Source organism: Petaurus breviceps, unplaced genomic scaffold, assembly GCF_028583685.1.
Source record: "Petaurus breviceps papuanus isolate PSGF00001 unplaced genomic scaffold, PetGlider_PUasm1.0 229, whole genome shotgun sequence".
Lineage (NCBI taxonomy): Eukaryota > Metazoa > Chordata > Mammalia > Diprotodontia > Petauridae > Petaurus > Petaurus breviceps.
The window spans coordinates 27711975-27724069 of record NW_027185903.1 but is presented as its reverse complement, the minus strand read 5'-3'; the positions used below and the strand labels follow the sequence as shown (position 1 = coordinate 27724069).

The following is a 12095-nucleotide window of genomic DNA, read 5'->3' as shown; positions in this document are numbered from 1 at the left end:
CCCTTTGCCCACATGCCTCTTCCAAGAATGTCCCTAGTCAAATGTTTCATGTTTCCATTACCACTGGTGGTATATGAGTTCATTGGAAGATATACCTGTATGTGTGTGTGTGTGTGTGTGTGTGTGTGTGTGTGTGTGGTTTTACTGATTTCCCTATGTTGTTTAATTGTCTATTGAACAAGTGTAGCTTCTTGCTGGTTTGGTAAAAGAGACAAAGGCAGAGGCTCAAAATCTTTGGATTTGAGTGAATGTTGACCCAAAATATGACTTAAACCTGATTGGCAGCTTTTTGGGTGGAGAGTATAATTGAGGGGGTACATTTCTTGTAATTTCTGTCAATACTTTGCTCTCTTTTACATTTAAATGTCCTCAAATAATCGTTAAGTAAAAGAATGAATGAAAGAATGGCTGAATCTTCCACATTTTCTCTTGACCACCACTCCTCATGCTATTTTTTTGTGTGTCACTGGTATATAATTACCCCAAAATGATATAGACCATTCTGGAAAATGGCACACCAACCTCTAAAAAGTTTCATGGAATGTTTCATGGAGTCAATGGGGTTGTGTCTCTATGTCTATATACACAGTGGTGGGAGAATAAAGCCCAATAATTATATAATCAGTATATCTATATATAAGGCCGAATACTTGGAGAGACTTGTAATTTAGGTCTCTTCCCAGTATGTGCTGGTAGCCTGCAACTGATAGTTTGTCCTTATAATTACAATTAGGAGTGGGTAGGATCCACTCTTATCACCATATACAGGGTCTGAGAGCTCAAATGATGCTGTATATGGATGATTTGTATTTTAGTAACAAATTTAGTTGCATTTCTAGCAATTTGTGAAATGAGATACCTTTCCGATGAAACTGAAGAGATCCTAGCAGACATATGGATTTTAGCATCTCTGTGGTGTACATTTCTAAGCAACACTGCAACTGGATGTAAAGTCTGCAGATTTCTGGATGTATCTCACCATCTTCTGGGCTGTAACAAAAAGAAGGTGGAAAGCTGTTAATACCCTTAAGGTTTCACTTATCAAACTCCAGCCCCACTCAAGAGAGAAGTGTTACACAAGGAGAATTCCTGAAAGCATTTAATCTATAGTACCCAGTCTTGCAAACAAATACTGCTGACACATTTCTCACTTAAAGTGCCCTTCTGACTAACAGCTCCTTAAACAAGCATCCCAAGGGTTTCTTTTCTCCCTGCAGTAATATAGGAAATTTAAACTCATAAAGGTTTTAAATAATTTACATACCCAGACATTCTAAACCTGTCAACACACATTTCCATACTTTAAAAAAATAAGCAAACACAAACTCTAATCTTGAAAAATCCCCTAGCCTTTCATGAACCACTTGTGAAGATGTTCCCCCTGCCCTATCCCCAACTAAACGAAGTAGAATCAAGTTTTGGACAATACTATACTATTCTAACCATATTTCTTTTTATTTCCCTTCACATATTCTATATTCCAGCTATGAATTACTGCATGTTCCCAGAACCTGACATACCTCTCACTTCTGCCCACTGGTACAAGCTGTCCCTCAGAGTTGGAATATACTCCCTTCTCATTTCTATCTCTCAGATTACTTATTTTCCTTCAGAGGTTAGCTCAGCAGCTTCCTACAGGAAATTTTTTCTAGAATCCTTTATTTCTCAGTGTTTTCTCCTCCCTCAAATTATCATATGTATCTAAAACGAGATATTTACTCAAAAGTATCCTTCCAATAGAATGTAAGCTGCTTGAGAGCAAGGTCTCTTCTGTTTTTGTTGTTTTCTTTGTAGCCCCAGTGTTTTTGGACATTTAATAAATGCTTGTTGAATTTAATTGAAAATAATTATGGTGATTTTCAACACAAAGTTCCTTTAAAATCACATGACCAGAAAGTGAAGACATGAATTTACTTGTACCAAGATTAAGGTGCTTTCCAAACTATTTTCCTTTATGGTCAACCATTTGTAACATGTTTGTTTTAATTGAAACATACTCTTTGTTAAAAAAAAGAGTGGGGTGGGGGAAGGGGAGAGAAGACAAAGGAGAAGGGAAAAGGGAAGGAAAGGGAAAAGTGAGAAAAGAAGGAAGGGGAAACGGGAAGGATGGAGGAGAGAGGCTGGGGGAAGGAGGGAAAAGAAGGTAGGGGAGAGGGGAGGGAAGGAGATTAAAGAAAAAATTCTGGTAATATTGATTAGTAAAATTGAGCTATATAAATAGTGAATTTACTTACAGAAATAATCCAGGACATTGTGCTGAAATCCTTGTGACCATCTAAGACAAGTATGATAGGCTTCCCTTCTGATTTTATTTTTTCACTGTTTTCACTGATATATTTCATTCACAATGAGAAAGTTCCCACTACTCAGTCAGATGGACCTCTCCTCCCCTGATAAGTTTACATCCAGTAGGTGACAGAGGAAGAGCCTGAATTCAGGTTTCCTTACTCTATACCCATTACTCCACTCTGCCTCTTAGTCAACAACTCTTCTTTTCTGTTAATTGGCCAGAGACAAAAGTACAAAGTGTACCGGCAGCTACAATCTTACTATTAGGCAGTCTTGTTGAACCTTTTGAGGAATGCAATTTGTCAGTGAATTTATATAAGTGCTGTTTGGGAAGTGTTTCAGTCATAACAAAATGTAAACCCCCAAATTAGTTAATTAGTTATAAAAGAAAAATGGAATATTAAAAAAAGAGTGACAGCATGACTGAGCAGCTACAGGATTGGCCTTGGAGTCAGGAAGACCGGAGGGTTCCCTAATATCTAGTTGCAGCTAACTTGGAAATCTAGTCCTGGAAGAAATTTGCAAAATGAGAAATCTCTATAAGGATGAAATCACAGATCCAGACCAAAAAAATTAAATGGGTAAGGTAAAACATTTGGACTAATGGGGGGGGGGGGAAAAGGGGGGGGAAGCGGTATTTTAAAGAATTTTTCATTCCTACAAAATTTTATATTTCAAAATAAAGCAAAAGAACACAAGTTAAATATAAGAGGGGGGTGGTGGGGGAAAGGGCAGAAAGCTCAAAGGTTAGTTGGACCACATTTCTGCTTAGATTGCATCTTCATTTCTCAATGCCATTCATCTGAAAATGCTGACCATGTTTAATTAAATAATGCAGGAGCTAGATTTGTCTTCTGCCTTAAGTGGGTCAGTGGCAAGATATCAGATGTAATTATTTTGAAAAAGATGGTGTATATGTTTTTCTAAATTCTGGAGGCTGTCTCCTAAGGAAAAAGCCAGAGTGGGAGAATAGCTGGTCCTTATGCAGCACTTCGCAATCATAATTAATTCTGATTTCCAATGCTCATTTAAGAAATGAGGAAAAGTGCTTCCGGAAAACCATCTGATTACATAAGTCAGGAAAATGGACCTGTCCATAGCTGAGTGTGTGATGGAGGATGTAGTGAGTGAGCCAACTGTGGGAGAGACAGGTACTTCAACATAACTACATCCCATCTAGTCCTTTGCTTTGCCTCCAGCTGAACAGAATCAGAGCAGCTTCCTCTCTCAGTTCTGTCTTGGAAGTACTGCCCTAGGCAAGACTTTGAAGCAGGCAAAAATGTCTTTGGTGAAATGTCCCACTTTCTCTTTCAATGCCTTTCCCTTTCAACATTTCTGTGATTAGGTGCCAGCGTGAAGGGCCTTCCAGCTGCTGTCCAGCTGTCCACTGCAGGGCTACATGCTCTTAATCTTCCCTGACCATCTTCGATTTGCTCCACCTAAATTCATTTGCCCTGAATCCCTTTCTCAGGGCCTTATTATTCTCTGAAATGATAGTGAGTAATCATGATTAATGTACTAATTAATATATCAGAACTTTAACAGGGGTATTCAAGAGGCTGTGCTTAAACTCAAAGGTTGGCTAGAGGGGGCTCATAGGAGACTGGCTGATCTAACTTCCTCATTTTACAGATGAGGAAATGGAGACCCAGGAGGGAGGAAAATTGACTTGTCCAAGATCACAAAGATAATTATTGGCAGATACAGGATTTGAATCCAGTTCTCAGAGCCAGTGCTTGTTCCTTGTATCTTGCTGCTTCCAAAGGGGCATATTTTTCGGCAGGCTGACCTTTCAGTGCTCTTCAAATAAGGTCCCCTCAAGCGGCTGCTTATGTCATTTCCGTGTAGAACTATTTTTTGGGCTGGTGCAAAGGAATTTAAAGCATGTTGTATATTGTCTCATTTTACTGCATGTACACAGATGCTATAGAAACTGCTGGATATATTGTAAATATGATGGGGAACACTCAGTAGCTCAGGATAATAACATATTAAGCAATGAAATATTACTGTTTCTAAGAACTAAAAAACATGTTTCTAGGAGCTCTTTTCCTAAAACATAATTCAGTACTTCAGAAGATCTCCAATTTCATCACCAGGGACATGCCAACCACTGACCACCATAGTGCCTCCATTCATCAGTGGGTGGTTTCATGATTTGGTGCAGTCAAAAACACTCATTAGCTGGTGACCAGTCTTCTGGAGATGAAGAAGCATGGAAACAAGCATATGTCTCAGGCATAGTGCTAAGTTCTTTTTGACAATATTATCTCACTTGATCCTCATAACCACATGGAAGGTGGGTACTACCATTATTCCCATTTTATGAGGAAACTGAGGCAAAGAGAGGTTAAGTGGCTTGCCCAGTTTCAACCAGCTAGGAATTGTCTGAGGCCATATTTGAACTCCGGTCTTCCTGATCCAACCCACTGGGCCATCTGGCTGCCTCTCTGAGTTTAGCTAGACTAGTTTCAGACTAAAAGGTTCATTGTCAGGCCCAAAGACAAAAGCATTCCAGATTGGTAAGAAGTGCCATTGCTAGGGTTCCAAGGTCAGTGTTTGACCTCTACACCACACTGAGGCAGTGGAGTTGTTTAGTGGACAGTCCCTAAAATAGACAATACAGATAATACTGAAAACATCTTGCAGGTAAAAATTACCTTATCCATTTATATTGCATCTAGACAGTCAGTATATTTTATGTATCATTTTAAGATGAGGAAAATAGAGGTGAAATAGTTTATTTATTATAAATAATTATTATCAGAGATATCTCACACATAATAGCTGTGGGATTCTGGGTAAGTCACTCAATCCCTCAATGTCCCAGGAAACTCTAAGGACATATTGGAAAGAAGGTGCTGACCTATACCAGTGGAGGGAGTTCCACATCAAGAACTCCCTACATGGATGAATAATTTTTTAAAAAATTACAGATGAAATTTAGAGAAGAGGAGGCATCACATAGCTATCTAGTTAATGAGCATTTATTAAGCATATGCCAAACACTTTTAAGTGTTGGTGATGAAAAGAAAGAAAAAAAAAGTCCCTGCTTTCAAGGATAGAGCACTGAACTAGGAAATCAGGAAGACCTGGCTGGGTTCATGATGCTGCTTCAGACACATCCCCCTCTACTGCACAGAATCTTTACACAGCACCTAGATTTTAGAGTAAGAAATAGGGCTGAGTATGTCCAACCCAAAGCATAATCTACCCAATAGAAATCAATGCAGCTGCTTTACATTAAAAAATAGACAGCATGGTACAATGGAAAGAACACTGGGCTCTGGAGCAAGAAGACTTCAGTTCAAACCCTGCCTCTGAAGCTTACCTGTGTGACCTTGGTTATGTCTGGACCTCAATTTCCTCTGTAAAATGAGAGGGGTCCCTTCCACCTCTAGATCTATAAATCTATGACCTTTTGGTCTGAAATCAGTAAGAAATATTTGCTGTGATGTTTTGCAGAAAATGTTATTTTTTTATGTCTTAGAAAACTGAAATAGAAAGAAGAATGACTAATGAGCAGCACCAAATTAAACAAAAAAAGTTTTTTTCTAGTTAATAAACTGTACTGGGTGTAATGTAATACCAAGCAAAGGCAACTTCCCAGGTTCGAAATACCAGCATAGGTGCTCTCTATTTTATTCAGTAACAAACCCAGAACAGAGAAGATCAAAACATGACATCATTCAAAATACAGTATTTACTAAGTATGATTAAATAATCTCCAAGTACTACCCCACCCCAGGACCTTCCAATCATTCAATCAATTACAAAGTCTCTGTTCTAAATACTTCTCCACCCCTAGGCTATACCTTAATTAAGTCCACCACAAAGCCCCTCTTCTCAAATGGAGATTAGTTTCCAAACATAAGTAAAATACATTCATTTGCTCAACCATAGAACACAAAAAGGTCAAAAGTTCCCCACCCCTGGATCACAATTGAATCTACCCCAGTTACATCAAGTTTAAACACAGCACTTAATACCCAAATGGAGGTCTTTTCTTCATCTTGACACGAGGCAAGTTCTCAGCAATCTTAGTTCCTGGAGAGACAAGGCTTAGCAAGGCCATAAGATACATTGCCAGTCCCTTCATGAATTTATCCTCTGTCTGTAGAACAGCCCTAGAACCCCTGAACACATTAGCAAAGCCCTCTCCCAGGATTTCTGTAAACATACAACAAGAAAATCCTTCTTCAGGGCTTCTGAACCAACAGAAAGGCTCCCAGACCCCTGCAACAACAGTACTGTCCCTCACCAGTGGACAGTATTCATTCTGTCTGCAGGACAGTCTCCAGACCCCTGCAACAACAGTACTGTCCCTCACCAGTGGACAGTATTCACTCTCTGTCTGCAGGACAGTCTCAGGCCTTCTTAACCAAATGCCAGGTTCCAGGACTTCTTCAACAGGACAGTCTTTCACCAGTGGACAAATCTGGCAAAATAACATCAAAACAGACAGACAAAGTACCAGCAAAACAGCCATGTCTCCTCAGTCCTTGGCAGCTCAGGGGGCAGGTCTCAAAAGTCCAGGGCAATTCAAAGCGGCCACCAGCAATCCTCTTAGTCTCTCTCTCTCTCCACGAGGTGCTGCTTCCAAAAAAGATCTTCCGCCTCTCTCCAGTGTCTCTCCAAATCTACGTCACCAGCTCCTCCCACTTCAGGACTTTATTTTCACATCAACAAGCCCATCCCACAGGTGGGATTAACAAACTCTGGGTTTTAATACAATCAATTTGAAAACCAAGCCAGTACAGGGGAATCTTTAATTGCCATTACTATCACACTGGGTTAATTTCTGGCCATCTACAATTCCTTTTTCTCAGTCTAAAGATTTATTGTTGCCACTGATTTCCTCTAAGCTCATGAAGGAGAAATAAATTGTCAAGTGGATTACTAGACAGACCCCTTATAGTAGAGGCAGAAGCTCTAAGAGACATTTTCAAGCAGTGGGAACAGTTCTGCAGCTCTGGTATTTACAGGATGTCAGATAAGGTTAATGCAGGGACAGTGGAAGAGAAGTTTTGGATGATAATGGAAAGGTTTGGGATTTCCTGGGGCCAAATTACAATATCTAAGGAATCTTTTATGTGAAAATAAAATTAGACTCCAGAGCTTTCTTCTGGACACTGAAACAACTTCCATAGCTAGAAGGCAACTTTACATTACAGTACTTCTGGTCTTACCTTTCAAAAAGGCCTTGCAATACAAGGCTTCAGTCTATGGAGAGCCACCAGAACAAGGGTCATTTAATTCAGTCAAATGGCTATTAGGAAGTAAGAGCCAATATTTTATTACAGTGGCTTAATAAAACTTATTAAGAAGTAGACAAGTTAATTGCATCTTTGTTAGCAAAGGAAGCTGAGGATCAATTGTAATAATATTTCTATGATTTGAATCCAGAAAAAAAATCAGCAGACCTAACAAATTAAATTTTTTATTAATTGTTGGCAATCAGTCAAAGAAACATAGAATCATAGCATCACAGATTCAGAGCTGGAAGGGACCTCAGAGAGCATCTGTTGTTGTTTATTGTTGTTTAGTTGTGTCTGACTCTTCCTGACCCCATCTGGGGTTTTCTTGGCAGAGATACTGGAGTGGTTTGCCATTTCCTTCTCCAGCTTGTTTTACAGATGAGGAAAATGAGGCAAACAGGGTGAAGTGATTGCCCCCAGGTCACACAGCTAGTAAGCATCTAAGACCAGATTTGAACTCAGAAAGATGAGTTTTCCTGACCCCAGGCCTGGGACCACCTCTGTGCCACCTAGCTGCCTTCTGAGTTGTATCTATTTTGCTACTCCAGAGGGAAGAGTGACTTTTCTGAAATATTTGTTTGGTGGTTCAAATTTTAAATTTATATAAGTGATTATAAAACATTGAAAATTTAATTGAAACTTGAAAAATAACTGCGATATTATCTGGTTCGACAAAGCATAATTCAGAGTGTAGTACAGTACAGCGAAAAAAACTAACAGACCACAATACTGACTACTGGAACATTGCATTACAACTCCGCCACTAACTTTCTGCATTACTTTTGGGCAAATTACTATGCCTCTCTGGGCCTTACTTTTCTCATCAATAGAAGGAGGAGGTTAGATTAGATGACCTCTAAATTCCTTTCCACTTTTAAGACTTTAAAACTATGAATTTAGGATCATCATGGGACTTAGTTGTAAGACTACTACATGATATCCCAATCGCAATAAACACCAAGGATTCCACAATACTCCTGAGTGTGTGAACCCAGTAATATCTATTAAATATCTATTATATCTATTAAAAATATTGTCTGGTAGAAATTCCTTGTTTTGACATTGTATTTTCCAATTTTATGGCACATTTATTTGGCTGGTGGCTATTGTCTTCATTAAGCCTATGGGAAACATGACCTGCTTCTTCTTGGGCATAAATAACTCTCCCATTGTTCACATCTCCTGCAGCATTTACATACTCTGAATGCATTTATCATGTATTGTTTTGGATTACACTTATCTATATGTCATTTCTCTACCCCACCCCCACCTACTGGATAGGGTAAGCTCCATAAAAGCAGGGGACATGTCTTAGCTTAACCATTTATTTTCCCTAGTCCCTAGTTCTGTGCTGTGCATGACACTATAATGTGTTTGTTGAATAAAGTCAATTAGTCTCTTTAGGCCTTAGTTCCCTCAATTATAAAATGAAAGAGATGGACTAGATGGTGCCTATAATACCTTCCAACTCCAAATCCTATACCCCTATCTTTTGAATTAAATTGAACTAAAGTAAGGCTCTGCATATCAAAATTATGTTATTGAGTGTTGCAAAGTAATAAATTATATTTGTGTTTAGTCTCTAGTTTTCAAAATTATCTATTGTCATTTTTAACATGGGCTGACAGCTTCCACCATAATCCTCAGTTAAATAAAGAGGCCATTAGGTTGATGAAATATGTCTGTCATTGGTTGCAGAATTATTTCCTCCCTTGTGGGTGGGAAGTAGTCCACAGCACAAGCTCATTCAGAGGAATATGGAGGATATAGTTAGCTTCACCTATCTGGAATATGCATACACACTCATCTTGCTAAATATTACAGACTACGAATGAATTATCTGTGCTTTTGCTCAGACAATGCTGTACACTCGGTTTTGGTGAATCCTCACCAGACCTCAGACTATTGACTCCATATACCCCTTGGATCTCAAGAATGCTTCGTAGCCAATCTACTCCTTAGTTCCCAGGTAATGCTCCTGCCCTAGGCCCCCAGTTTGCTATGCAAATATTCTAATAAACTCTCTTTCCTGACACCTATATCAAGGTGAACTGATATCTTACTATTGCAAACTTTCCCAATTTAGCAAACTCAGTCCAGTTTCCTCATCTGTAAAATGAAGGGATTGGGCTAGCTTCTCTGTAAGGACCCCTTCCAGCTTTCAATCTGACACTGATCTCAACCTCTACAGCATCACCCCATGTGATTCCTCAGCTTTCTTTTAACATGGAGAAGTCTCAGCACCAGTCCTCAGTGGGGACACAGGGATGACAAAATTCAGGATGAAAGCAGCTGTAAGCTCCCCATCATTAACAGACATTAGCTGTTTCACAGAATTTAGCCACAGCAGAGGTACAAGTGAGGTGTCTCAGGAAACCAATGCTTATGTCACAACAACTATGTCCAAGTCCCCACTTTTTATAACAATCTCATTAGTACTGTGAGTTAGGTATACAATCTAAGCACAGCAATCTACCTCAAGTACCAGAACAAAGAAACAGTAGACCATCCAATGTACATTTGAGAAAGCACTTCTGTCCTTATTTGGTATATCTTATGCTGAGGTGTCACTGAGGAGAGGGGTGACTCCCTACTGCTCTGAGTTTTGAGGCCTTGTAAATCATATGATCTCCTGGTGAAGGGGAACTTGGGCCTGTTTCCCACAAAAAGCCTTACTAGATTTTAGAGCATAGTCTGAGAAGTTTTCACTTCTCTCACTCAGTCTCTCCTCTCATTTTCACTCCCTGAAAACTTCTTGCACCATTGCTGATAAGCCCCTTCTACAATCTCATCTTCCTTAGTTTCTAGACGCTCAGGACTAGGCCTGTCCTCTTGGTCAATTGGGGTCCACCATAATCCTTTTAACGCAGCTGTCTCTTCTAGCCTTATCATTTTGGACAAAGTGTGCTGGACTGTTCTAGTAATCAAAACTGTTTTTCGTATTCTCTTTGAGTACTCAGGGAATGCGGGCTAGCTGGACAAAGGGTATACTGACCAGAAGCAGAGTTAAAGTAAATCCCATGGTATTACACTCTTGTTATAAGTAAAAGAATTATGCAAAAGGGGTAGAAACACAAACAAGGATTCCAACCACTAGTATAGTTATAAGCAGAAAAGGAGTTACTATAGGTAAGGTATCAGGGCTCATGAGCTCAGCCTATAGGCAGTGGCCTTCACAAAGGATGCAACTTCAGTTCCCCCAATCTTCCGGATCAACAGTCCATTCAACAGCAGGATTCACGAGTTCCTTTACCCAGGTATGGTGTGTCCACCCATGTTCTTTAGTCCAGACTGCCATATCTGAAGTCAACAGGATCTGGAAAGGTCCTTCCCAAGATGGGGTAAGCTTTTTCTCTTTCCACATCCAAATCAATACCCAATCTCCAGGCTGGTACTGATGCACTGGGAACCCCAGTGGCAGAGTTTGAACAATCAAGCCTTTGTTCTGTAAAGCATGGAGATGTTTTACCAAAGCATGTACATAATTTCTAAGAAATTTGTCTTTGCATTCCAATATAGGATCCCAGTTTTTTTTTTTCATTCCCCCCAGGATATGGATGTTCATAAGGAGATAGTTCAATGTCTCTCCTAGGCTTAGTTCTAATCTTGACAAGGGTTAGCCGGAGGCACTTAGTCCATGGTAGTTGGGTTTCAATTATCAATTTAGTGAGCTGTCTCTTTATTTCCTGACTCATCCTTTCCACCTTGCCAGAAAAGGAAGGGTGCCAAGGAATGTGTAGCTCCCAGGTAATTTCTAAGGTCTGGGCCAGAGATTTAAAAACCCTGGCAGTGAAATGTGTCCCCTGGTCCGAGTCTATCCTCTCCACCATCCCATATCTAGGAATGATTTGCTCAAGCAGGATTCAGCTAACTGCCTTCGAAGTTGCCCAAGGCATGGGGAATGCCTCCACCCAAGAGGTTAGGCGATCACCAGCAAGTGTTTTTAGGCAGCCTAATGGAGGCAGTTCTGTAAAATCTGCCTGTATACTCTTGAATGGCCCAATTCCAGGGGGCCTTCCCCCAGCTGGAGCCTGGGAGAACTTATTTGTCCTTCAACAAACAAGGCAGCCGTCTACCAATTGCTATGCTAAGGTAGATAGGCCTGGAGAGTGTTGCAGTACCTGCCTCATACTTGTTTTGGCCAAGACCTCTCTACCATCAGGGAGGAACCAGTGTCCGCATTTATCCTCTTGTGCCCCAAGAATTTGTGCCTTCTGTTTCTCTTCCAGAGAAAAGGGTAGGGGGGGGTGGCCAGGTAGCACAGCAAGTAAGAGCACTGTCGGGATGACTTGTGGATCGAATCCGGGCTCAGACACTTAGCACCCACCCAGAAACACCTGGCCGTGTAACCTTGAGCAAGTTACTTAACCCCAATTGCTTAGGGGTGGCCAGATGGCTCAGCAAGTAAGAGCATTGGCTCCAGTGTTGGGATGACCTGGGTTCAAATCCAGTCTCAGATACTTAGTACCACACCCAGAAATAACTGGCTGTGTAACCTTGAGCAAGTTGCTTAACCCCGATTGCTTAAAAAAAAAAAAAAAAAAAAGG

The 12095-nt window shown here is 40.2% G+C and overlaps 1 protein-coding gene across 4 annotated transcripts in view; it reads right to left on the bottom strand.

The window, feature by feature from the left end:
• The window catches only part of RGS7BP (regulator of G protein signaling 7 binding protein), a 136825-nt gene that overhangs the window by 57926 nt on the left and 66804 nt on the right, over positions 1–12095 (bottom strand). For 3 of the 4 annotated variants that reach the window (XM_069096406.1, XM_069096404.1, XM_069096403.1), the window contains exon 3: positions 860–990. In XM_069096406.1, the coding sequence (XP_068952507.1) occupies positions 860–990 (131 nt within the window). Of the gene's footprint in view, positions 1–859; positions 991–2234; positions 2569–12095 lie in introns of those variants that run through there. The other variant, XM_069096405.1, reaches the window with a different exon arrangement.